Raw genomic sequence first — 25,927 nt, forward strand, 5'->3', positions numbered from 1 at the left:
AGCAGACCTGTGTTGCCAGGGAACCAGGCAGTGTGCCACCTCTAGGGGCAGCCCCATTAGCAACACCTTCTCTGCTTCACTATCTGTGTGAACTCGTGCTCTGAACTCGACAGAAACTGTTTTCTGATTGTGCAACACAAACCTGTGAAACCCAGCACTTTCTCCCCCCACCCTTTCCTGATTCCATTCTTCCATCAGCCTGGAGACTTTCAGGGAATGGGGAAGAAGAGGAGATAAATATACAGTCTGGATTTCACTCTAGGGATTCGAGAGCTGGGAGAACATAGGGAAGAAGGGTCTTTAGGAACCTTTATTCACAGCAATGTATAAACACACACCCACAGTGTCTGGTTCCACATATATTAGATGCATTTTTCAACAATTCAGTCACAGCTACAGCCTCCTTTTGTTGGAAGAATCAAGCTGGGAAGGAGGACTTTCAGAGGCTGAAGAAAAGTTGGGAGGAGCAGGAACAAGAGGGCACTTAACCTCTAGATCCAGGTCAGCAGCCTCTCTGCCCCCGAGGACTCTGGTTCTTCTGCCTTCAAGGACGCTCAGGGCCACGCTAGTCTCCCAGTCAGCTCCCTGGCTGCAGGAGAAAACAGCTCTCCTCTGAAGTCAGTTACGGTCGCCCTGGACCCTTCTGGGACTTCATAACAGCTGTAAGGGCACAGCAGTGGGGGCGGCAAGAGATCTACGTTGAAGAGGTTTCTTAGGTGTGGAGAGTTTCTCTAGAAGACAAGAAGCTGAGTAGTTTCAGAGTCTTGTCCCCCTCCTCCAGTGCTCACCCCCTCCTCATATTTCTTTGGCTCCCGTCTTCCCCTCATCACTTTCCTCTGAATGTCTTGGCTTTTTGACCCTCTCTCTTGCTGACTCTAACCTGCTATTTCTGTCTTTCCTGATTTTCTTATCCCATTATTCCCGCAGTCACCCTGCTGTCTCTTGCCTAGTTCCTCCCTGACTTCCCTGCTCTCTTTCCCTCAGAAAAAAAGGGGTTTCTTACACATCAGACACTCACAAAATAGAAGAGAATCCCAGTGAGGAGAATCACAGTCATCGCAACTGAGGCCAGAGTAACTAGGACGACCTCCCCTGGCCTCAGGTGTCCGCTAGGGTTTTCCTCTTCCCTTGGCGGAGCAGTACTTGAGCTGGTGACACTGGAGATGGTAGTGGTTGTGTCAGTTCCACTGGATAGTGTGGTCAATCCAAGGGAGGTGGTTGTAGTGTTAGCAGTAGAAGTTACAGCTTATTAATAAAGGATGGCTGGTTAGTTCCATTGGAAGTTTTGTTTGATTCTGCAACTACTACTACCACCAACGGCAATAATGTGTGTGTGTGCGCGCACACATACACACGTGCTCAGCCACACAGTCAATAGCAATAATAACTATCATTTATTGAATAATGACTATATTCCAGGTGTTGTTCTAAGTGCCACATATGAATTGGTACTTCAAATACTCACAATACCTCCATGAGATAGGAACTTCTAACACTCCCATTTTGTAGATAGAGAAATTGAGGTTTAGAGAAGTTAAGCCTGGTCCCAAGTTAGACAGCTAGCAGGTCATGGAACAGGAATTTAAACCAAGGCCGATTGACACTAGCTTCAGCCCTTAACCTGTGTATTCCACATCCTAGGTCACATGACCTGGGAAGTCACATGACCTGAGGTCACAGGTATTATTCCTTCTCTAACTATCCATGATACTTTTCAGATAAGGAACATAAAAGAGCTAGTTGAAGGGTCCATGTGTGTATACACGTGTATATATTAAGCTACTCTCCAAACAGAATTGTACCTGTCTTCCAGGGGAGAAATAATCAAGTGGAGGCTTGGGAGGGGAAATAGTATGTATTTTCACTACTATCAGGTAATTCTTATGCACACAAAAGCTTGGGAGCTGCCAGGCATGGGACCCCAAGTGACCTTGACACTTGGCCTGGCAGAGAACTTGCTTCAGGTAGCCAGAAATGATAAGATCTCCCAGGATTCTGGGAAGGGACCCAACTTCCTTACTTAGTGAGTGAGCGTTAAGATGAGGCTTGTGCTTTTTCCCTCTATTTCATGTCTCTTTCCTAACCTGTTCCGATTTTCCATCCCAACAACAACCAAGCTCTTGGCCTCCCAGGTGCCTATATACCCTCACCTCATCTATGGCTCTGTTCTCCTGCTGGGATGTGGTTTTCTTCCTCTTACTTATTCCTTTCATAGTATCATCTGGACTAACATAAATATCACAAATTTAGATTTAGAAGAAGAATCCCAAAATTCCTTGTTAATGCCTCCGATTAGGGTTATGATCAGGGTCAAGAGGAAAAAGAGGAATTTCCTGGCGATCCAGTGCTTAGGACTCTGTGCTTTCAGTGCCAAGGGCGTGGGTTCAATCTGTGGTCAGGGAACTAAAATCCTGCAAATGCAAAAGAGAGAGGGGGGGGGGAGAGAGAGGGAGAGAGAGAGAGAGAAACTAAGTGAGAAATTGAGATGAGAAGTTGGCCTATGGAGAGGGAATAGATTTTTTTTGTTCAGGGGCATAAACAGATGAGTCAAAGTCACAATGGGGCAAATTCTAGAAAGAATTCAATCTGTGTGAGTGTGGAACACTTACAAGCTTAATTAGAGACTAGGTGACCACCGTCTGGGATGTTGGAAATGGGTTCCTGCCTACTGCGGGTGGTCAGACATTAAGATACCTTCCAACTCCAAAGCATCTGTCCTTAGGGTTGATTTATTATAGAGGAAATAGCCCAGACTTCTGGGCAGAAGAGTTGTTACTGGGAACAGAATAGAGAGCAAAGGCTAGGTTGGATGGAAGAGAATAAAGCAAAATATCTGTCCTTACTTCTTTGATGAGAATGAGAGCCAACAGGCGGAGTGTGCATGCCAGGACTGGACAATATTTTCCCCAAACCTTAGTCAGACTTCAAGATTATATCACTCACCATTTCCTAAAAGTAGTAGATGAAAGAACAGCCAGCATTCAAGGGAAAACGCTTTTTCCTTCATCTTAAGATACTCTGCCTGCCACGCCTGGAACGGAGGTTTCCTGAGTCCCAGATGTGATTAGGCCTAGAATGGAAAGAAAAAATTCTGAGATTCTTCTTTCTAAAGAATCTCAAGGTGGAGATCTGAGGCTGGAGTGCTGGGAGTTTGGGTCTCCAAAGAATGGGTCCTCAACCCAAGGAAAAACACCAGTAGGGGGCACCTGGGGCTGCAGACTGGATGCCTGGTCCCTTAGGATTCCGCCACAGAATGTCACCTCTTACTTTCTCTTTCAAAGAAGGTCTTTATAGTATCATCGGGGCTGGGCAGGGGCTGGGTACCTGACCTGTTGTTCTTCCAGCTATGGGCAGGTAACAGAATATCTGAGCTCAGAGAAGAGGGCTGTAGAGGCCAGGAGATGCATGAGAATGGAGGATGACGTGATCCCCTTAGGCAGGGCCTGGGGAGGAGCAGGAAGTTGTACAGTTCAAGGGGATCAAATTGTCATGGTGAAGGGAACTCCTGTGAGGCACAGATGGGGCTAAAAATCTGTTCAGCTCAAGACCTTGCTTCCTGGGGAGAAGTCCTGAGTAACTGGGATGACTGGGCAGGGCAGAGGGTGTAAGAAGAAAGACTTGATGAACAGAACTTAGTTGGGAGGACACATAAAATGAGATTCACTGTCACTGTGAATCTCATTGTCCAGTATCATCCAGACTAACATATCCGGATGATATGTTAACTTATCCACCCCAGGAACTTCAGTTGGTTCTTCTCATCAGTGCTGCATGCCAGACAAGCGGAATGATCAAAGAAATTACTACACTTAGGACAGTGCCAGTTTGCCAGGGAGCTGAGGGCACATTACCACTTTGTTTAGACGGTAGATGAGACCAGCAGAAATGAAACAAAGACAGCTGGAGGAGGAGGATAAAACAAAGACAGTAATGGGGCTAAGGAGATTGACAGTGCCTTCATTCACAGTTCATGGCAAAAAAACCGGGAAGGATTCTATGGGAGTTTTAATTTGATATTATGTGTAATCAAAGCAAGCTGTCTCCACCTGCTCCAGCCACGGAGGTTTTCTGGTAGAGGAACCATTTCAGATTCTTTTTTTTATGGGAGGCCGGGCATCTTATGGGATTTTGTTCCCAACCAGGGATCAAACCTGAGGACTTGGAGTGAGAGTATGGAGTTCTAACCACTGAATCGCTAGGGAATCCCCCCATTTCAGATTCTTTAGATGTTTGGGTGAAAGAATATTCATTGCCTGTGAAGCTGGAGGGAAGTGAGCTGACAAGCAGGAGATGTATATTCACCCCACGAATATTCAGTGATTTCCTACTATGTGTCAGACTTCATACTCCAGTAAACAAAACAAATTTGTGTTATTTTGGAGCTTATATCTAAGATAGAAAAGAACTGTGAATGACTGAGTTTTAAAAGCAGGAAGAGAATGGGTTGTGGTAGAAAATGAGGTATTGGGTGGGAGGAAACAGATTCTAGGATGTCCTAGGAAAGGCCTTGGTTGTTGATCTGCCCACTGTCTGTGATGGGAAGTCCCATGTGGGGATGGATGAAGAGTGTGGTCAGTAACAAGTTGGTACTGGGATCTCAGGTAAAAATCCCAGGAACACTTCTAAGTAGAAAGATGATTTTTCTCTACAACATATTGAAGTAACAGGACTTGTCTTACTGCGCAGGTTTACTGATATATTAGCTGGTTTTCTTTTTTTCATCTTTCAAACTTTTTTATTTACAATAAAATTTAGCAGTCATCATGGACTTAAATGGAGCAGATGCCAGCTGTGTATTAAGCATCATACTTCATTCCTTGAAGGTGTGTTTCATCATCACTCAAGCTGCTTGCCACCCTCTGACTTCTGGTCCAGTCAATTCTTGTTACTCTTACCATGTAGATGAAGAAAGTGAGGGTCTCCATTTCATTCACAGGTATGTTCCTGAAGTGTTGGCTGACAGTTTCTGCTAACTGGGCCTTATTGAAGCCTGATCTGGTCTGCAGTTTGTAGTGTCGTTTATAACGTTGTAGAGTGTTCACCTGCAGCTGGAACAGATCAACCTCAGGAGTGTCTGTGTCGTGCTCAGGAGAATCTCCGCCATCGTCACTTGGCTTCATCTGCCTTTTATTTTGTACACTCTGGATGAAATTTTTGTGGAAATCGCGAACATACAGGTGCCTTACGCTCTTGTTGATGTCCAGCTTGAGTTTCTTCTGTGAGATGCTCTTCTGGACTCTCCTTGAAGGAGGCGTTGCCCTCGGGCGGGACCCAGCGCTTGCCGCCCTCGATGAGGAGGCAGCTCAGGCGGTAGCCCTGGGCGGCGGCGGGGACGGCGGGGGGCCCTTCACGGCAGTTCTTCTCGGTGCTAAAGCCGTTCATCTCCTCGTCCCGGGCCGGCCTCTCTGGGGGAAGGTCCCCTAGGCCACTCCGTAGCCGTGCTCCCCGAGGGGCAGGTCGCCGAGGCCCCCCGCACAAGAGGGTCCCAGAGCCCGTCTCCAGCCGAGGCGCTGCCCAGCCCCACTCGCGGGAGGCCCGGCCCCGCGCCGCCGCGCTCCGGCTCCTTCGGTTCCCCAATCGCGTCTCCACCGAGCCCCTTTCTGCCTGCTCGCAGCCCGGGGGTGGTCTCCCGCGTCTTGCAGGGCCCCCCCGGGAGTCTCCCTGAGGCGCCTTATGCCAGGGGCCCTGAACCGTTACCCTTCCGGGGGACGTCCAGGCGGGCGTCCCAGGAAGCAGCTGCTCCCCGAAGACTCCGGGCCCTGGTTGCCAGAGGGTTCTGAGGGCTCACCCCACCGGCTCCCCCCTTATTTCAGCTGCGAGGCAAACTCGCCGCCGAGCAGCTCCCCCGGGGTGGCGCGGCCTCCCTGCGCGGCGCCTGGCCGCGAACCCGTGGCGCCCGGTCACCTGCTACTCGTCTAGCCGCCCCACCCCTGCAGCGTCTCGGTTACACCCTGAGGCCCGAGTCCAGTCCCGAGGCAGTGCCCGGGCCGGCCGGCCTCCGCCCGCCCAAGGCTCCGCACCTTAGCCGTTTTTATGAGTGACATTTTTCTCATCTACTTAACAGGGATTATAATTTGAACTTCATGGGGTTGCTGTGAGGACTAAATGATGGTATACTAAAAAAAAATCGTAGAAGTCACTCAGAAGAAAAATGATAGCAAAACAAACACAAAGTTAAAAAGATAACCATTTCATCTAGATACAACATGCATTAATAAACTTTTATTTCTTAGAGTATGTTTATTTCTTAGAGTGGCTAGTAATTTTCTTCTTCATCACACAACGTCTGGAGGAGACACAAGAAGGGAGGCAGACCCTTCTTAAAGACAAAGTCAAGCTCTGGAGGGCACTGAAATGAACTGACTTGAGGAAAGATGGGGAAGCAGTGACCATAAGAGTTGTTACTGTGCCCATCCCAATACCCAGTCAAGCAACTTCCTTGATCCTAGAATTCTAAGTTATGAGGAGAGCCCTGGGAACATACTTACTTGACATCATTGCTAAGCCTGATGAAGCTATGAGTCTCTTCTGAAACAACACTCTGCTCCAACACTGTAACTTTGGTTGTCAGACATGAGAAGGCTTTGCTTATTCTTGTCCTTGACACAGGCTATGACCTGTGGCTATTCCCTGGGAGCATTCTGGTCTTCCATCATGACTCACTCCCTCATCATGGTTCTTTGTCTTCACCTCTATGATCCTCTTCTCCATTGAGGTTTCCTCCCTTAAAATGTCTCCCACTCCCCAGCATCTATGGCCATGCCCTCTCCAATGACTCCACTAAGATCTGCTCTGTGGCTGTCACTGGTGTGTCCTCTTCCATGGTTTTGTTCGTGGCCCCAAGCCTGTGGTTTTCATCATGGCCTCTTCAGTAGAAACCCTGATGACTCATTTTCACAATCACCTTCATGACTGTGACTCAATTCATGGGCCACATTGTAGCTTTCTTCATGGCCAAGGCCACAGGCCCCTCCATGACTCAGTTTATTGTCAAGGCTGCAGAACAGTGGGCCCAGGCCAAAATCATGGGTATAATAAGTGTTTTTCAGAGGCAGAAGAGTATCCCTCTAAAAGAGAAAGATGTGAATATTTTAAGAGAGTAATCCTCTCACATTTCACAATCCACCTGGTTGGTTGACTAAAATCACAAACTCTCACTTTTTTTCAGGTATTTATTTTACTGAAACTGAACTTGAAATTAACAACAGTAAGCAAAGCAAAGCACAGCAAATGTATTGTAGAAGATCTAGATTAAAAAGTCAGAGGTACAAAAATGAATGGTTTGTCCTTTTCCAAGTTTTTCCCACCTTGAGGACTTTTTAAAATTGAAGTATAGTTAATTTACAATGTTGTTTCAGTTTCAAGTGTACAGCAATTTGATTCAGTAATATATATATATAATATATATATTATACATATTCTTTTCCAGATTCTTTTCTATTATAGATTATACTGTATTGTTATTATTATAGATATTGAATATAGTTCCCTGTGTTATACAGGAGGTCCTTTGTTGTTTACTTTTTTTTATATATAGTACCATGCATATGTTAATCTCAAACTTCTAATATATCTCCCTCCCCCTGACTGTCTTTTTGGTAACCATAAGTCTGTGAGTCTATTTCTGTTTGGTAAATAAGTTCATTTGTGCCATTTTTTAGGCTCTATATATTTAGGATTGGCTACTATGAATAATTTCAGCAGGCTTGGGCAATAGGGGTGGTCTTTAGTTGTCTGGTACCTGGCTCTTGGTGATGGTGGTTTAGTCTCTCTGTTGTGTCCAGCTCTTGTAACCCCGTGGACTGCAGCCCACCAGTCTTCTCTCTCCATGGAATATCCCAGGGAAGAATACTGAAGTGGCTTGTTATTTCCTTCTCCAGGGGATCTTCCCAATCCAGGGATCAAGCCTGGGTCTCCTGCATTGCAGGTAGATATTTTACTGACTGTGCTACCAGGGAAGCCCCAAACCAAGGAGTCTTCCCATTCCAGGGATCAAACCTGGGTCTCCAGCATTGGCAGGCAAATTCTTTACCACTGAGCCACCTGGGAAGCCATATAAGTGCTATCATATGATATTTGTATTTTTCTGTCTGACTAACTTCACTGAATATGATAATCTCTAGAACCATCCATGTTGCTGCAAATGGCATTATTTCATTATTTTTTTTATGGCTGAGCAATAATCCATTGTATATATATATATACCACATCTTCTTTATCCATTTATCTGTCAGTGGTTATCTTCCATGTCTTCCATGGAAGTTTTCTTCCATGTCTTGGCTGTTGTAAATAGTGCTGCTGTGAATATTGGGGTTCGTGTATCATTTTGAATCAGAGTTTTCTGTGGATATATGCCCAAGAGTGGGATTGCAGGATCATATGGTAACTCTTTTCAGTTTTCTAAGGAACCTCCATACTGTTTTCCATTATGGCTGTACCAATTTACATTCCCACCAACAGTGTAGGAGGGTTCTCTTTTCTCCTTCATTTAATATTTGTAGACTTTTCAAAAATATATTTATTTATTTAGCTGCATCGAGTCTTAGTTGCAACACATGGAATCTTCATTTCATCACGTGGAATCTTTTCTTGTGGCACCTGGGCTTAGTTGCTCTGCGACATGTGGCATCTTAGTCCACCAACCAGGAATTCAACCTGCACCCCCTGCTTTGGCAGGCAGATTCTCAACCACTGGACCAACAGGGAAGTCTGCACCTTGGAATTTTCTGCACCCCAGGGAAATGCACCATAGTAATATAGGGGCTGGAAGGTAAAGGGTGGGTGGCTGTAGAAGGGGAACTAGAAAAGTATAACTAGCTGATGCTTTGACCACAGGCAAAAAAACCCCATATGGAAGTTGAAAATTGGGAAGATGATTCCCACCTGTTAAGACACCCCACTCCTGCATAACGCTCTTTAGAAGCCTTCATATACCTCCAAGAGTATGCACAGACTCCATTTAAAGATCATTGTGCTAGGCCAGCAGTGCGAAAGTGCTTAATCCCATCCACTGCCTAGACCTCTACTTGGGTCAAACCTGCTGGGTGAGCTGGGGTTTTGTCAGGTTAAAATGTGTTTCGATCATGTAAGTGGATCCCACCATGAAAGTTGAGTCATGATGCTTCTTAACCCTACATACACACTCCAGTTGCTGGGAATAATGAGATGTTCACAGCATAACTATGTGAATTAACCACAAGCTGAGTTACTCACTATGGTGCCCTCCCTTTTCATTTCTCTCTATCTTGAAGTGCCTATTGCTGTTTATCTTTGGAAATCAAAATTTTTAGTCACAAGTTATGCCTGCTGGGTAATATTTTTACAGCTTTATTGATATATAATTTATATCGCATATAGTTCATCTGTTTAAAATAGATATATTAATGCGGTTTGCAAAGTCAAGTGGGCTTTAGGAAGTATCACTATGAACAAAGCTAGTGGAAGTGATGGAATTCCAGTTGAGCTATTGCAAATCCTAAAAATGATGCTGTTAAAGGCTGCACTCAATATGACAGCAAATTTGGAAAACTCAGTGGTGGCCACAGGACTGGAAAAGGTCGGTTTTCATTCCAATCCCAAAGAAAGGTAATGACAAAGAATGTTCAAACTACTGCACAATTGTACTCATCTCACACACTAGCAAAGTAATGCTCAAAATTCTCCAAGCCAGGCTTCAACAGTATGTGAATGGTGAACTTCCAGATGTTAAGCTGGGTTTAGAAAAGGCAGAGGAACCAGAGATCAAATTACCAACATCTGTTGGATCATCAAAAAAGCAAGAGAGTTCCAGAAAAATATCTATTTCTGCTTTATTGACTATGCCAAAGCCTTTGACTGTGTGGATCACCACAAATTGTAGAAAATTCTTAAAGAGATGGGACTACCAGACCACCTGACCTGCCTCCCAAGAAATCTGTATGCAAGTCAAGAAGCAACAGTTAGAACCGGACAAGGAACAACTGACTGGTTCCATATTGGGAAAAGAGTACATCAAGGCTGTATATTGTCACCCTGCTTATTTAACTTATATGCAGAGTACAACATGAGAAATGCCGGGCTGGATGAAGCACAAGCTGGAATCAAGATTGCTGGGAGAAATGTCAATAACCTCAGATATCCAGATGATAACATCCTTATGGCAGAAAGCTAAGAAGAACTAAAAAGCCTCTTGATGAAAGTGAAAGAGGAGAATGAAAAAGTTGGGTTAAAGCTCAACATTCAGAAAACTAAGATCATGGCATCTGGTCCCATCACTTCATGGCAAATAGATGGGGAAACAATGAAAACAGTGACAGATTTTATTTTCTTAGGCTCCAAAATCACTGCAGATGGTGACTGCAGCCATGAAATTAAAAGACGCTCGCTCCTTGGAAGAAAAGCTATGACCAACCTAGACAGCATATTAAAAAGCAGAGACATTACTTTGCTAACAAATGTCCATCTAGTCAAAGCTATGGCTTTTCCCATTGTCATGTATGAATGTGAGAGTTGGACTATAAAGAAAGCTGAGTGCCAAAGAATTGATGCTTTTGAACTGTGGTATTGGAGAAGACTCTTGAGAGTCCCTTGGGCTGCAAGGAGATCCAACCAGTCCATCCTAGAGGAAATCAGTCCTGAATATTCATTGGAAGGACTGATGCTGAAGCTGAAACTCCAATACTTTGTCCACCTGATGCAAAGAACTGACTCATTTGAAAAGACCCTGATGCTGGGAAAGATTGAAGGTGGGAGGAGAAGGGGACGGGAGAGGATGAGATGGCTGGCTGGCATCACCGACTCAATGGACATGAGTTTGAGTAAACTCCGGGAGTTGGTGATGGACAGGGAAATGTAGCGTGCTGTGGTCCATGGGTTCGCAAAGAGTCGGACACGACTGAGCGACTGAACTGAACTGAACTGGATGGGGTTTAGTATATTTACAGTCATTAATAAGCCCTTTCAAACTGCAGACTAAATTCTTTCTTCCCTCTTGTTCTTTTACTCCCTCTGGTCTATCTCTTCCTTTTTTCTCTGTTTTGAACTTTACTACTCATGTGGTAGTCCTCCTGAATCAATCCTCTAAGTGTCTTCCATTTTCTGGGTGACTTTCTCTGATTTGTTGTGTCTAATTGAGCTACTTTTCCCACTTGATCTTCCAGATAATTAATTTTATTCTCAGCCAGCTTCCTTAAATTTGTCTATTACAATTTAAATGTGAAAGTGCATGTTTTGCAATTTTTAATTATTTAAATGGACTACCTTTAAATAATTCCCCAATCACATTTATTTTCACATTTTTCACATTATACTTCCCCCAGTTCACACCAGTGGGAGGCAACTTTCTAGGGGGTTCAACTCAGCTTCTCCTTCTGGTTGCTGGGTCTGTTTAGGTAAGAGGATGGGGGTGGTGGTGGTGGTGGGCCTGCGTATGGCTCATCATGGCCTCATTGATTAAAATCAACTGTCTGGTTTGCTGACACTTGAGAAACCCAGTGAGTGGTGGAAGGCAGAGCAGTTCCCACTGTGAGTTGGGGTGAACCCACCAACAACTTGCTAGTTCTTTCCTGAGCGCTCTGTCCCAGGTGGAAGCCCTGTCACTGCCTCATGGATTCAGAGCCACTAGTCTTTTTCAACACAGCTCTTCTCTGTCTTCCAAGACCTGTAGGATCAGGTAGCCTTCTATCCTAGACCTTGAAAGGGGTATGTGCAGTCCCTGTGGAAGGGGAATTCATGAGAATCTCGGCTTTACCCCAGATGTTCCTGCCATGAGCCTCTTGGTAAAGTCAGGAAGTCTTTCCCTCAATAAAAATAGGAAGCACTTTCTGCTTCCAAAGGCAGCACTCTCAGAGGGAAAGTATCAACTAGCACCTTTACTCTGACAAGTAATCCAAGTCAGAACAAATGTAAATGGCCTGGATACCGCGACTTTGAGTGACGCCGCCCTGCCCACAGGAAACCACTACCTGTCATGCTCTGGATTCTGCATGTGCTATAATGTAATCTCTATGAACCACAGGCCTAATCCCATGAGCCTGTAGGATCCTGGCAGCTGCCCTCCTTTCTCATCTCTCCCAATTCAGTTCTGTCAGTCTGGGAGAGTCTTGTGGACATAGGGTTACTGCTTGGGGCAAAAAAGATTAGAAAAAGGGGACAGATATGAATAAGGTGTCCAAATTTTACCACGGAGATTCTGAATGCCAAGTGGATTCCAGCATGGGGTTCTCTCATACAACTGGGAGATTCAACTCAGCGAGGCAGATACCCACTCATGTGCACACACAAGTTCTCTCTGTGATTTAATTTCATGTGTTTATTTCTTAGCTTAAAGACCAACAGACTCTCTTTCCAACATCTGGTAAAAGCAAGAGAGAAAGAGGAAGTGTCTTCCCCAAGCCTGGCAGAGACCCAAATGAAGCTGGGAAGAGGCTCCTGGGGCTGAATGAAAAGACACTCAGATCTCTGGTCCCCCAGGCTGGCTTTCTCTCTGAGGAATGTGGCTCCGTGGCTTCAGCCGCTCAGAACCCACTGTGACTTTCTCTCATCTTCATGGTTACTGAGGATATGGGTCTGTTCCAGCACCTGGCAGGGCTCCACCTAGGCCTGTGATGGGCTCCCTGATTCCCTCCAGGGCCCTGGCCGAGGTTGGGGCCATGGGGGCGGTAGACAGCTGTGTCAAGGACATTTCTCAGGGACAGGGAGTTTCTCTAGAAAAAGAAGGCAGAATCCTTTCAGAATTGGGTCCCCCACCCCCAGCAAGCCTTCACCAGGGACTCTTGCTGGAATCTTCTCCCCCTTTAAACCATCTCCCTCACATGGTAGTTCTTTCACCAGTCTTTACAGTCTTTATTTCTTCTTTTGCCCTCTTTTCCCCACAAGTCGATAGTTTCCTCTGCACATTGATTAGTTCCTCTAACTTGCTGTTTCTCTTTAGAACCTTTCTCCTGATCTTTCTTTCCTCCCTACTCACCCCTAACTTGATGGTCCTACTATTCACACTTCATTTCCTTATGTTCCTGCTACTCCTTCCCCCCAGGCACTTTCCTACGTATTAGGCACTCACCACGCAGAAGAAGAGCCCAACAAAGAATCCCACGACCACTACAACTGAGACCAGAGTGATGAGGAAGATTTCCCATGGCTTCAGGGACCCACTGGGCTTCACTTCCTCCACTGGAGTTCCAGCACTTGTGCTACTTTTGTTAAAAGTTGTGTGTGTTCCAGTCGTAAAAGACGTATCAGAGCCTCCTGTGGTTGCACTGGATCCAGTTTTGGAGGCCATGCTGGTCCCACTGGAGGCTGTGCTGGACCCAGTATCAGAGGTTATGCTGGACCCTCCAGAGGTCCCACTGGATCCAGTGTCAGAGGTTGTGCTGGCCCCTCCAGAGGTCACATTGGATCCAGTACTGGACATTGTGCTGGCCCCTCCAGAGGTCACACTGGATCCAGTACTGGAGGTTGTGCTGGCCCTTCCAGAGGTCACGCTGGATCCAGTGTCAGAGGTTATGCTGGACCCTCCAGAGGTCACATTGGATCCAGTACTGGAGGTTATGCTGGACCCTCCAGAGGTCATGCTGGATCTAGTACTGGAGGTTGTGCTGGCCCTTCCAGAGGTCATGCTGGATCTAGTACTGGAGGTTGTGCTGGCCCCTCCAGAGGTCACACTGGATCCAGTACTGGAGGTTGTGCTGGCCCTTCCAGAGGTCACACTGGATCCAGTGTCAGAGGTTGTGCTGGCCCCTCCAGAGGTCACACTGGATCCAGTGCTGGAGGTTATGCTGGACCCTCCAGAGGTCACGCTGGATCCAGTACTGGAGGTTGTGCTGGCCCTTCCAGAGGTCACACTGGATCCAGTGTCAGAGGTTGTGCTGGCCCCTCCAGAGGTCACACTGGATCCAGTGCTGGAGGTTATGCTGGACCCTCCAGAGGTCACGCTGGATCCAGTGTCAGAGGTTGTGTTGGCCCCTCCAGAGGTCATGCTAGATCCAGTGTCAGAGGTTGTGCTGGATCCTCCAGAGGTCACACTGGGTTCAGTACTGGAGGTTGTGCTGGATCCATTGGAGGTCCCTTGGGATCCAGCATTAGTGGCTGTGCTAGGACTACCATGGGTCGTGCTGGATGCAGTGTTCGAGGCTATACTAGTCTCACTGGAGGTTGCATTGGATCCAGTGGTGGCTGTAGTGGGTTCACTGGAAGCTGGGCTGGATTCATTGTTGACAGCTGTGCTAGTATTACTGGAGGTTATGCCTAATGATAATTATAAATGATGACATATATTGAGCATATATGCTTTCTGCTCAATGCCTGGTTAAATTCATTGCCAGGATAATTCTATTTAATGTTTCACTACAGCCCAATGAAATAGATATTATTATCATCAACAGCTAAGATGAAAAAATTGAGGCTTAGAAATGTCGACACTTGCCCAAGTTTATACAGCTAGTAAGTAGTAGAACAGGAATTTGAACCCAGGCTATTGAATCTGCATTTTTAGCCACCAAGCTAAGTCATCCTCCACATCCACCTCTAAAACCAGGGTTACATGACCTAATTTCACTGAGAAAGAGCTTATTCCATCAACTGCTGTACAATATTTAACACAGATAAAAAGTATTATAAAGGAATTGTAGAACCCAGGTGAAATGTACATATTGGTTAATTCATTTTTAAATTGGTATAGCTTCTTTCTTGAAAAATATTTCTGAGTGTTATTCAGAAACTATCTGTATCAGAATTATCTGGGAAGCTTGTTAAAAATAAAGATTTCTAGGCAAACCACTCCAGACTAAATGAATCAGAATCTGAGATGGGACTAGGTATCTGGGTGATTATATATGTATTCAAGTTCCAGGAGCTCCTTATCACAAGGAAAGATTAGAAAAGAACAAGTTATATATAGCTGAAATATAAAAGATCTCCCAGGATGAAGGTCTGCAAATCAAAATCTACAGGTACAGGGAAGCATTTGCATCTTCCTGAAGGCTCAGGTGGAGTTAAGTTTGTGCCTGTATTTTGCCTCTCTACCTTGAAGGACAAAGACACTCAGGTTCCCCAGATAAGATTTATCTCATTTCTGGTTCATTTTACCACTAACTTGGACCCGAGTGCCCATCACTTCACCCCACACAGGTGTATTTTTCCCTCAAGCTTATTTGAACTAACATAGGATTAGAAAGAAAGCACTAAGTTGTGTCCGACTTTTGGGATCCCATGAACTGTAGCCTGCCAGGCTCCTCTGTCCATGGGATTCTCCAGGCAAGCATACTGGAGTGGGTTGCTATTTCCTTCTCCAGGGTAACTTCCCAACCGAGGAATTGAACCCAGGTCTCCTGCAGTGCAGGTAGATGCTTTACCTACTGAGCTATATAATATATGATTAGAATTTAGCTCTATTTGGGGAGAGCTCTGCTCCCCCCTGAAGTCTGCAGTGGAGTACAAATTGGAGTTTATCAGAATCATGAGTAAAACTAAATAAGAAACTGAGATGAGGACTTCCTTGTGGTCCAGTGGTCGAGAGCGTGCCTGCCAATGCAGGGGCACAGGTTCGATCCCTGGTCTGGAAAGATTCCAGGTGCCACAGGGCAACTAAGCCAGCCCACTTACCACAACTAAGCCAATGTACCACAACTACTGAAGCCTGTGTACTCCAGAGCCCTCAAGCCGCAACAAGAGAAGCCACCACAGTAAGAATCCTGAGCACAGCAACTAGAGAGTAGCCCTCGCTTACTGTAACTAGAGAAAGCCCGCTCATAGCAAGGAAGACCCAGCACAGCCAAAAACATATACATACATAAGGTATAATTTTAAAAAGCAACTGAGATAAACAAGAGTAGGGGTGATATGTAAAAGAGGAAATGGATTTGATCTGAGAAGTTTTGAACAGAATAGATGTGTCAAAATTCTATGAGGGCTAATTTTGATTCAAAATGATGAACTCTCAGGGAGTTTCCTGGTGTCTAGTGGTTAGGATTCAGCACTTTCACTGCCGAATGGCTCAGGTTCATTCCCTCTTTGGGGAACTGAGATCCTGCAAGCCATGTGGCACAGCCAACATAAAAATTAAAGGATTCTCTAAGAAGTCATGCTTCCTAGTTGCACAATAGAAGATGGCCCAAGGAGTGTTTAATAGAGTGTCAGAAGTGTGGAACAGAGTGGGAGTTAGTTTTGACTCTTAAAGCCTTTTCTCCTTGGTCTGAGGCTGACTTAGGCTGATTGGGGAATCAGGGTTAAGGACAGGAGAAAAATTAAGTCTATAGAATATAGAAGAGGGATATTTTTAAATAAGTCAATTTTTCTTGTTATTAGTATTTAGCCCTCTAGCCATACCTCATGGATTATTGCCATTTATAGATGCATAAACTGAGGCACAAAGCAGCTAACTAACCTAAAGTATGTAGGTAACAGATGGAGCCATGATTCAAACATTGACAACTGGAGACCAAAGTCCACAGTTCTAAGCACTGTGCTTGACTGCCTCCTGGATGATACCTTATTAGACTGAAGTGATTGGAGTGAAATGACCCTCAGTCTATGGAGGAAAACCAGAGCTGTTCCTAGTGGTGATCATCATCTCCCACAATCTCTCAAAAGTTCACAGACCACCCACCTTTAAAGAAAAGCACTCACCATGTTGTAATAGTAGGAGATGCAACAGTAAGCAATACTTAAGGTGAATGTTTCTTTTCTGCATCTTGATCTTCTTCTTCGTGGCTGGTAAACAAGGTGCTTGGATCCCAGATGTGGCCAAGACCTAGAAGGCAAAGAACAGTATCTTGAGAAAGGAGAGTTCAAGGTGGAGAGATAAAGGCTGGAGCTTCCAAGAGCTTAGGTCTCCTAAGTATATGCTCTTGGAAAGAATCTTGAGCTTGAGTGGTGGGAGATGAGATGCCTGGGCTACTTAAGCTTTCTTCACACGATGTTGTTGCCTCTTTCTTTATCATGGATAAGCTGCAGGGGCCTTTATAGCTTCATATAGGTCAGGGAGGAGTTGGAAAATTGACCTGTTTTTCAACCTATGAGCAAGTAACAAAACAATACTGAGTCTGGGAAGGAATAGACTGGGGGTCAAGAGGAAGGTGAGAAAGGAGAATGATATGATCACACTAGGCAGGACACTGGGCTGGGTTTGAGCAGGAAGTAGAATTGGATAAGGAGATCAAGATTGTTCGAGTGGAAGGGACCCACCCTTGAGGCAAAAAAGGGGTCAGAAACCTGTTCCAGTTCACGACTTTGTTTGCTAGTCACGAAGTGCTGTGTGTCTGCTTTTAACATAAAAGAAACCCTAACAGACTGAACTGAGGGGGCAGGACCCGACATCTCCAAGTCAAAAAAATATGAGACTTCAAAGAGAGTAGTAACTAGGGATCTGGGCTCCTGGGATACAGGCAGAAGACAGATGGTACATTGCTGAGTATGCAGTAGGCACTCAACAATGCACAATGACTGAACAGGGAAAGAGAGACCCATGGGCAATGTAGTTATCTTTGGGGTCTCTGAAGCATGGGGGATGAGGGTGGGAGAGAGTGTTGAATATGCAGGAACAAACTACTTGTCATATTCATAACAGGTGAAGGGGTAGATATAGGCCCTCTCTTTTAAAAATTTTATTGAAGTATAGTTGATTTACAATGTTGTGTGAATTTCTGCTGTAAAGTGATTCAGTTACACAGATATATAGATTCTTTTTCACTATGATTTAATATAGTTTCTTGGGCTATACAGTAAGACCTTGTTCTTTATCCATCCTATGTATAATAGTTTCTATCTGCTAATCCCAAACTCCCAATCTTTCCCTCCCCACCCCCAAGGGCCGCCTTTTGATTCTCAACCATAGGGGTTCCCTTCTTGTTTGTCTTCAGAGTAATTCATAGGAGCATTTCCTCCCTGGGGCCCTTCAGATGTTCCTTCTCATCAGCCTTAATGAAGCATCTCCCAGGAGGCTATAGCATGGGAACCACATCAGGAGACCTCAACTCTGTTGGGGGAGGGAGACACATGGTCACTCAGCTACAATAAGCTGCAAGAGAGACTGAGATATATAGTCCTTTGCTGGGTGGACATGTGCTCAACTAAAACTTGAGAATTCTATTGTCAAGGATGGAGATTGGATATTAGTAGACAACCATAAAGCTATGACAATACATATGATATTTTGTGGATCTGATCCTGCTATTTGTTTTGTTTTCTTTCTTTCTGGCTTTCACTTGTGGTACCTCATTAGTGCTTTGAGATTTATGACTATAAGTTTATTTTTCTTGTGTTGTTATGTGTGTAAGTCCTCTGAAACCCAAAACGAGTTCTGACCATCCACAGTGAATTTGCATGTTTTTGCCAAGCACAGGGAGGCAATACCACTTGAACATTCCTTTAAATTAAATCATAGGCTTGAGCTCTTTTGAATTACCAAGGTTGCATGATTTGGGGCTGCACCCGTGTTAAGTATTGTGTACAAATTATTTCTCAAAAGGTACTTCCCCATCCTTGCTTTCACTTCACTGAGTTTAGAGGTGGGCAATTTTGCTCACATTTCCTTAGAGGAGGAGTGGGTTAGATTTTACACTCTCCCTGAAGGTTTCAGTTTTATGTGAAGGTCTACCGAGAGAGTCCTTACTTGGGTCAGTCTGACTGAGGCTGTGCTACCGGAAGCTTAAGTTCACTGGTTGGGCAAACGTTGGCTTGAGTATTCCCCTTACTCCTTGGGTTCCTACTTTAACTTTAGTCTTTCCTTTTAGCATTCCTTATTGTCCTGCTGAGTCACTGATACATCTAAAAAGAAGTTTAGTCCACTGTCTTTAGTTTTTCAGCGTATATTAAGTCAAGGCAGCGAGCCCATTATAGAGCCAGACATTTAAGTTTTCATTGGATTGTTCTGAGAAATAAATGATGGTGTATTTAAAGGCACAGCACAGTGTTTAGTGGGGGCTTCCCTGGTGGCTCTTTACTGCTCAGGAGGTAAAGAATCCACCTGCCAATGCAGGAGACGTGGGTTTGATCCCTGGGTCAGGAAGATCCCCTGGAGAAAGAAATGGCAACCCACTCCAGTATTTTTGCCAGGGAAATTCCATGGACAGAGAAGCTGGGCAGGCTACAGTCCATGGGGTGGCAAAAGAGTTGGACATGACTTAGCGACTAAACAGCAGCAACAGTGTTTTGTGCATAATAGGCAAGCAATAATAAAGGACAAAGGAAAAGCATAGATATATAGATGCTAAGTGTATTTTGAGATTTTAATTGTAGCACCTGGCAGTGATTTTCTCCTTACTTGTCATATAGCATTTGGAAAAGAGTGGAGAGTGAGAATCTCCCCCAAAATAAAGGAGACATGGAGGATATGGGTGGGTCAAAGATGGCTTTCTGTCTACCCCGTTTGTATGATTTGAAGCTACAAACCCAAATGAAGACTGTCATGCAATTACAAATTTTCAGGGGAGGTTTTTACCTCCCTCCACTCAGTGTCAAGTTTAGAGAAAAACATTTGTCTCAACCGCCAATATGCAAAGTGGGCAATACAATTTCATTCTAGTTTAACCACAACACTGAAGCTTTAACCCTTTTAGGTCTCAGCTTTCTTTAGAGTCTCCTGTTAGACTCCACACCTTATGTAGGTCCTGGACTTTGTTTCCTGTACCTTAAGTGCAAAGAAGCTGTGAGAAGGTAAGTTTAAATTCACTAAATATGATAAATGCCTTCAATATGAAGGTTGGTTCAAAGCTCTCCTCAGCCTCTCTGAGTCTCTGTATTCTCTTGGTTGTTGATCTAAATATTACTTACTATCTATCCAGCTGATTGATAGCTTCTACCCAGGTGACTGACACATTTACAAAGATTATTTTCAATATTTTATCCAGCAATGTTTGTTTCTTTCATTAAGAGGGGTGGTTAATGCATCCTGTCCACTACCTTGCCAGAAAAGTAGAAGTTCTCAAAAGATTGTTTTGAGATTACAAGTTTCAAACTTGTTAAATAATAGTGCATTTAAAGTTACTTAGTACAATGCTTAGCACGTAGTAAGCACTCAGTAACAAAGGGGAAAATGTGGGGGGAGAGAAAGAATGCTCAAACAGATAAACAAGGAACAAGTCATCTTGCCACTAGAAATACGAGTTGTGTTTTTTTAAACTGTAATATTATCCTTCTTCCTGCCAGTCATATTGTGTCCTGAGGAAATAAAAGACAATTCAAAATTGAAAAAGGCACAGGTGATTACTTGTGCATTACGAGAGCAAAGAGAAATTGGTGCACTGTTGGTCACTGTGACTTCTTAAGAGGTTCTGAACTATGGTGAAGCTTTGGAAGTATCTTAATTTGAGTTCATATCCAAATATGATGAGGCTGCAGGTCTTCTCCAGAACACTCTCTGTATTTCTGGCTGTCCTGCCTCTGTGACCTCTGTCTTTTCTCTGGCTCTTGTTTTCTGTTTTTTCACCTTGCTCATGACCATCTCCATGGCCAATTTTCTGAAGACCATTGGAAGCCCATCTCGACCCATTTTATAATCACTCCCCTCTCCTCTGTAACCCCCTTCTTCTGCGATATTTCCTTTCCAAAGCCTCCCTCATATCCAGTCTATGTCCACACTCCCCATTCCTCTTAGTTTTCCTTGGTGGCCTTGTCTGTGATCAACTTTATGCCCCTCGTCATGGCTCCCTGCATGTCTTTGACTCCCTCCAGGATTCATACCATAACCACCTCCTTGGTTGTTGTTCAGTCACTCAGTTGTGTCCAACTCTATGCAACCTCATGGACTGCAGCATGCCAGGCTTCCCTGTCCTTCACCAATTCGTGGCACTCTCCATGGCCTACCCTGTGTCCAGAGCCTATGCTCCTCCATGAACCAGTTCATTTTCTAGGCCATGGAACATTCCAGAGCCCAATCCTGAGTTAAGGTCCAGACCAATGCCAATTCTGTGGTCATGGAGGTTGTAAATGCCTCTTTTTTATCAGGGAGATAGAAATGTCCTTCTAGGGGCTCCCCTGGTGGCTCAGTGGTAAAGAATCCACCTGCCAAAGCAAGAGACACAGGTTCGATCACTGATCCAAGAAGATCCCACATTCTGCGGAGCATCTGAGCCCGTGCCTACAACTATTGAGCCTGTGCTCTAGAGCCTGGGAGCCGCAACTACTGAAGTCCGTGCATCCTACTAGATTCTGTGCTTCACAAGAGAAGCCACTGAAATGAGAAGCCCGAGCACTATAACTAGAGAGTAGCCCCTGATCTCCACAACTAGAGCAAACCCACACAGCAACAAAGACCCAGCACAGACAAAAATAAATAAAATTATCTTAAAAGTTCTTATAAAAGAGAAAATATATATTATTAAAGTTAAATCCTTTTCTTGTAGATCATTAAAACTTGGATTGCCCAAAATCACAAATTTTCTCTTTTTATCCATTCTTTGTGTGTGTCTCTCTTCCTCTTATTTATTTTTTTCAGCATCTCTGAGAAAACAGCCTTCCTGATTACTGCAGTTACATATTCTCTATGTGAATGCTACTATCATTGCTCTCTCCCTTGGCAAATCCACAGCCAAGAGTAGAGTCTCCCAGAAATAGGGAGGCTTTCATTGTGTTTATCAGCCAAGAAAGTCACATGTTGATGAGGGCAGGTAAAAACAGAAACTTATGAGAGTTCCTAAATTAGAAGTCAGAATAATACTTAGTTGGTCGGGCAGGTATTGCCAGGGAGTAGACACCAGAAACTACTCAGATGCTAGGAATGTTCAATATTTTGAATGGGTTAGTGGTTATTCGGGTGTGTACACATTTTTAAATTAATCAAGGTGTACACTTGAGATCTGTGCACTTCTTGTAAGTTACACTTCATTTTTTTTTTAAGATAAAGGAACTTTATCTTAACGTTCTTTATCTTTTTATCTTTTTTTAAGAACTAAAAGTTGGAGAACCAACTTTAAACACTGAGGTAAGAGCACAGACTCTCCTGTGAAGCAGACTTGGGTTAGAGCCCCAGTTCTGTCACCACCTCACCCTGTGATCTTCAACAAGCACCTTTAGTCTCTGGCTCCAGTGTCCTAGCCTGTAAAATGGAATAATAAGAGTACACGCCCCAAAGGTGGGTAAGCAGAATTAAGGAGAAACAACGCTTTCTTGCACTTTTAGACATGGACCTCGCACCTAGTACACAGTTAATAAAGTACTAGTTATTATTATTACATCTTTACCTTAAACAATTAGAGGATTGTCCGTGGCTGGTAAGTCACATTTTGTTCTCCCCTTTGGGAGGGATCAGAGAATCTGAAATAAGTAATGCAAGTAAGTTGAGTATAAATTATGCCAGCCATTTGTGGCTGGTGTGTGGATTTTTCATTTATTTATTGTGTATTTACTCTGGCTCATCCTACACACGTTAAAGTCTACTTCAGGAATACATACTGCCAAAAAAGGAAAGTATATATTATATATATATCTTTTTACATTTTTCATCTGCACTGGATCTTCGTTGAGATGCACAGGCTTCTCTTTAGTTGTGACTCATGGGCTTATAATAGTTAACCTGTGGCATGTGGGATTTTAGTTCCTCGACCAGGGATTGAACCCACCTCTCCTGCATTGGAAGGTGGATTCTTAATCACTGGACCACCAGGAAGTCCCCAGAAAGTATAAATATGTTTTTAAAAAATAAAACAAGAGGGATATATTAAAGGGTTAAAACTAGGATGGAGAATAGAATGCAGAAATGCCTTCTGCCACTGGCCTGCAGCTGTCACTCCTCTCCCACCCCCAGAGAACTGTAGGGGGCTTTAGACTTCCAAATAGGTCAGCTCTCAAAGCTCAGAAACCTCTCCTATACAAGAAAGAATGGGTGTTTCTGGGGCTCTGTCCTTGCAAAGGGTTTTTTCTTGTTATCCTCCCTTAGTGTGTCCAACTTATTTGAGCTGTGCTAAGAGGTACCCCTGGTGGCTCACACAGTAAAGAATCTGCCTTGCAGCGCAGGAGACCTACGTTCGAAGCCTGTGTCGGGAAGATCTCCTGGAGGAGGGCATGGCAACCCACTCCAGTATTCTTGTCTGGGAAATCCCCTGGACAGAGGAGCCTTGTGGGCTACAGTCCATGGGGTCACAAAGAGTCAGACATGACTGAGTGACTAACGTATACACACACAAGAGGCACCTACAAAAGTGAATTGCTTTTCACTTAGGTAAAATCATAAAAATGGGAAAAGAGCCCCTAACTCTCATCCTAGGAATTAGCACGTGGGGATATCCATGATAGTGAAAAATCTGTTGGGGGCCAAATGTTCATCCCTTTCTAAAGATCCTTTTTTTAGTGCATAGTTCCAGCTTTTTTTTTTTTTTTTTACTGCTAAATGTTATTTTATGTAAAGCTTTATAGCCACACTCTTGGATGTACGTGTTCAACATGAATGGCAGCCGCACTTGAGGATCTACCTGGGAGTACCAAAATGAAAATCACAGCCAGACATCACCTTAAAATTACCGGGATTCGGACGTAGAGAAGGCATTTTGAATTTATACTGCTTCATACTCCATTCTAGACTTAAACCCAGATCTGTGCATAAAGGTCAGGTCATATCAGTTGTTAAAATATTAAAATACTTCTCTACTAGTTGATAAATAACCACTGCACACAGCCCCCTGAGCAAAGTCCCTCCAATCAAAGACCTTCTCTCAGGACCCCAGAACTTGCCACAGTCAGTCAGAGGAAATAACCCTGACACAGTAGGATTCTTCTCAGGCTCTGCACCAAAACCAAAGCCTGTGCCATTCTGCTGGTAAATATTTTAAATATTGCTCCTGAAAGGAGAAATGGAGAACTTGAATGGGCTGGATTTTAGATAAGATCAATTTAAGAAATGCCCCTTTTTATATGTGCTTTGGATCCTTTACAAAATCATAGTGGAAGATAGACTCTATTATGAGTCTACTGTCTCATTACAGAATTTATGTGATAAATTTCTTGATTTCTTTGAGAGTGCCTTTTTTCTGGAAATGCAACTTGCTTCTCAGGAAATCTCTTGTGTCTTTAGTTTGGCAGAAGGAATACATTATAGTGTAGTTGTCTTTTTGCTTTGTCTTTTAGGAATTCCAGAATTAAAATTAATACTCAGTTTTAGATCCAGCTATTTTTTTAAAAAAGATGTGCTTTCCTTTATCCTCGCCTCTATCCACACCACATAGACCCATGTACTTACCTCTCTCTTGGGCCCCCACTTCATCTTTGTTTTCTTTTTTTCTACTTCTTGCTCTATAATCTATCATTTATATTTTCTGTTTTGCTCCCTCTTGTGGCCTTTGTATTATGTTATGTGAAAAAGTAAAAATCTGACGGAGAAGGTAACAGTCTATCTTACAGTTCACCAGGCTGGGATAACAATGTGGATCAAACCAGATGCAAAGATCAATGAAAAGAGTATTTTTCCCAAGGACAAGCTGCAGCTGTGAAGCATCAAAACAGCCCCCTTCTTTGAGTGGCTTATTCACTTTCGATGATTTTGCCAATGAAAAATTTAGTTCTGTGAAATCATCGACTATCGCAAATTTGCCATTTGAAATTTTATCAGTAGGAAGGAAATAGCCCATTCTTATCTGGAGAATCTAAGTTACTCTGCCATAGAGAAGCAGCCTGGAATTCCTACCCCAGGGGTGATGAGACTTTCTGAATAACATTCCAGGTCTCTTTGTAACTTTGTAGTTTCCAAGGAAACCCGGTCCACTTCACAGTCTCCGGTTGCTGTGGATCCTTGTACACACAGTCCTGCTTTGTTCTAAGCTTATTAAAACTGCTTCATTTAACTTGCACCCAAACTCCATGCCTTCCTCAACACTACAGTGCCTCTTCCTTAGTTGGTAAGAAGCTCCTTAGTCCCTCTAGTGTACAGTCTCCTTTGGTGCAACAAGTCAATAAATCTGACTTAGTGAGACTACAAGTTTGCTCCTGCTGCTCTCGTGTTGATGAGGCTAGCATTTGTGTGACTTGCCACACACTGCTTTCTTGTTCTGAATGTCTTACTGGTCCCATTTCTATTATTCTGTTCCCATTCATGATCCATCTTCTACGTGGGTCCCCCCATCTCCATGCACAGTAATTCACCAGACAAAACTCAGTCCTGTGTTTGTCCAACTCAGCCACGGCTGCAGCCAGAGAAATGAGGGTGATGCCTCAGGGCTGCAAATATCCACTTGGTTGAAGCACATGTGTTGGCATGTGGTTCACACTAACTGTGTTTGTGCCCGTGCTGACAGGGCTTGTTTCATGGGAGATGGTGCTGGTTCCAGGGCTGGTGGTTGGCTCATGGGGATATCCTGTCCTGGTGGTCCTAGTACCCAGCACTGTGGTGGTGGATGATGCTCCAATAATAGATGTGCCCAGGCTAGAGGTATATGGAGCATCGGGGCTATCCCAGGGGCGGTACTGCTGGTAGCAGGAGATGTGGAACCCACTCCAGGAGCTGGGGTGACAGAGACGGAGGTATCTGGGTTTTGTTGCAGGGATCCTAGTGCCTAGGAAATAAGTCACCCAACATGATGCACTTGTAGGGGAGAAAATTAATGGAGAGGCAAGTGTCCTTAGAGCAGAGGGGCTGACTCTAACACAACTGTGGTGCTGGTTTGAGGGGAGGTGTTCCGGTGGGAAGAGAGACAGTAGAAAGTGATTCTCCCAAGGCCACGGTCCCCAGAATAGAGGCGAGTGTCTTACAGAAGAGGAGGTAGAATACGTGCATGGATGGTACTGTGGATGGTGGAGGCAGATGATTGAGGAAATGTGACCGTGGCTGATGGAGAAGTGGGAGATCCATTCAATTATGGAAGTGGCCACCCACAGAGAAGAGGGTGTGCTGGGATAAAAGGAACAGGGTCTGGTACTCTTGTGATCTAGTCACTGGGTATAAGGATAGTGCTGGAGGAAGAGACGACAGAATAAGATTTACCCATGGGTGAGGCAGTGGTCACGACTTGGAGCAGAGGTGATATAA

General features: G+C 44.3%; 1 protein-coding gene, 1 long non-coding RNA gene and 1 pseudogene across 2 annotated transcripts; all 3 read right to left on the reverse strand.

The window, feature by feature from the left end:
* Positions 1-344: 344 nt before the first annotated feature.
* On the reverse strand, positions 345-24,615 carry LOC145516646 (uncharacterized). The gene is made up of 4 exons (XR_014061580.1): positions 24,146-24,615; positions 16,603-16,726; positions 2,944-3,070; positions 345-2,411 (listed from the first exon to the last, which is right to left on the reverse strand). It is a non-coding gene; the product is annotated as an uncharacterized LOC145516646 (long non-coding RNA).
* Positions 4,837-5,382, reverse strand: LOC145516645 (histone deacetylase complex subunit SAP30L-like; annotated as a pseudogene).
* On the reverse strand, positions 12,495-15,088 carry MUC21 (mucin 21, cell surface associated). The gene is made up of 3 exons (XM_081519348.1): positions 15,064-15,088; positions 13,040-14,223; positions 12,495-12,683 (listed from the first exon to the last, which is right to left on the reverse strand). Exons 1-3 carry the CDS (start codon positions 15,086-15,088, stop codon positions 12,495-12,497), a joined length of 1,398 nt encoding a protein of 465 aa, XP_081375474.1.
* Positions 24,616-25,927: the final 1,312 nt, after the last annotated feature.

The sequence above is a fragment of the Giraffa tippelskirchi genome, chromosome 8 (assembly GCF_054371585.1).
Source record: "Giraffa tippelskirchi isolate mGirTip1 chromosome 8, T2T-mGirTip1v1.2.pri, whole genome shotgun sequence".
In the NCBI taxonomy this organism is placed as follows: Eukaryota; Metazoa; Chordata; class Mammalia; order Artiodactyla; family Giraffidae; genus Giraffa; species Giraffa tippelskirchi.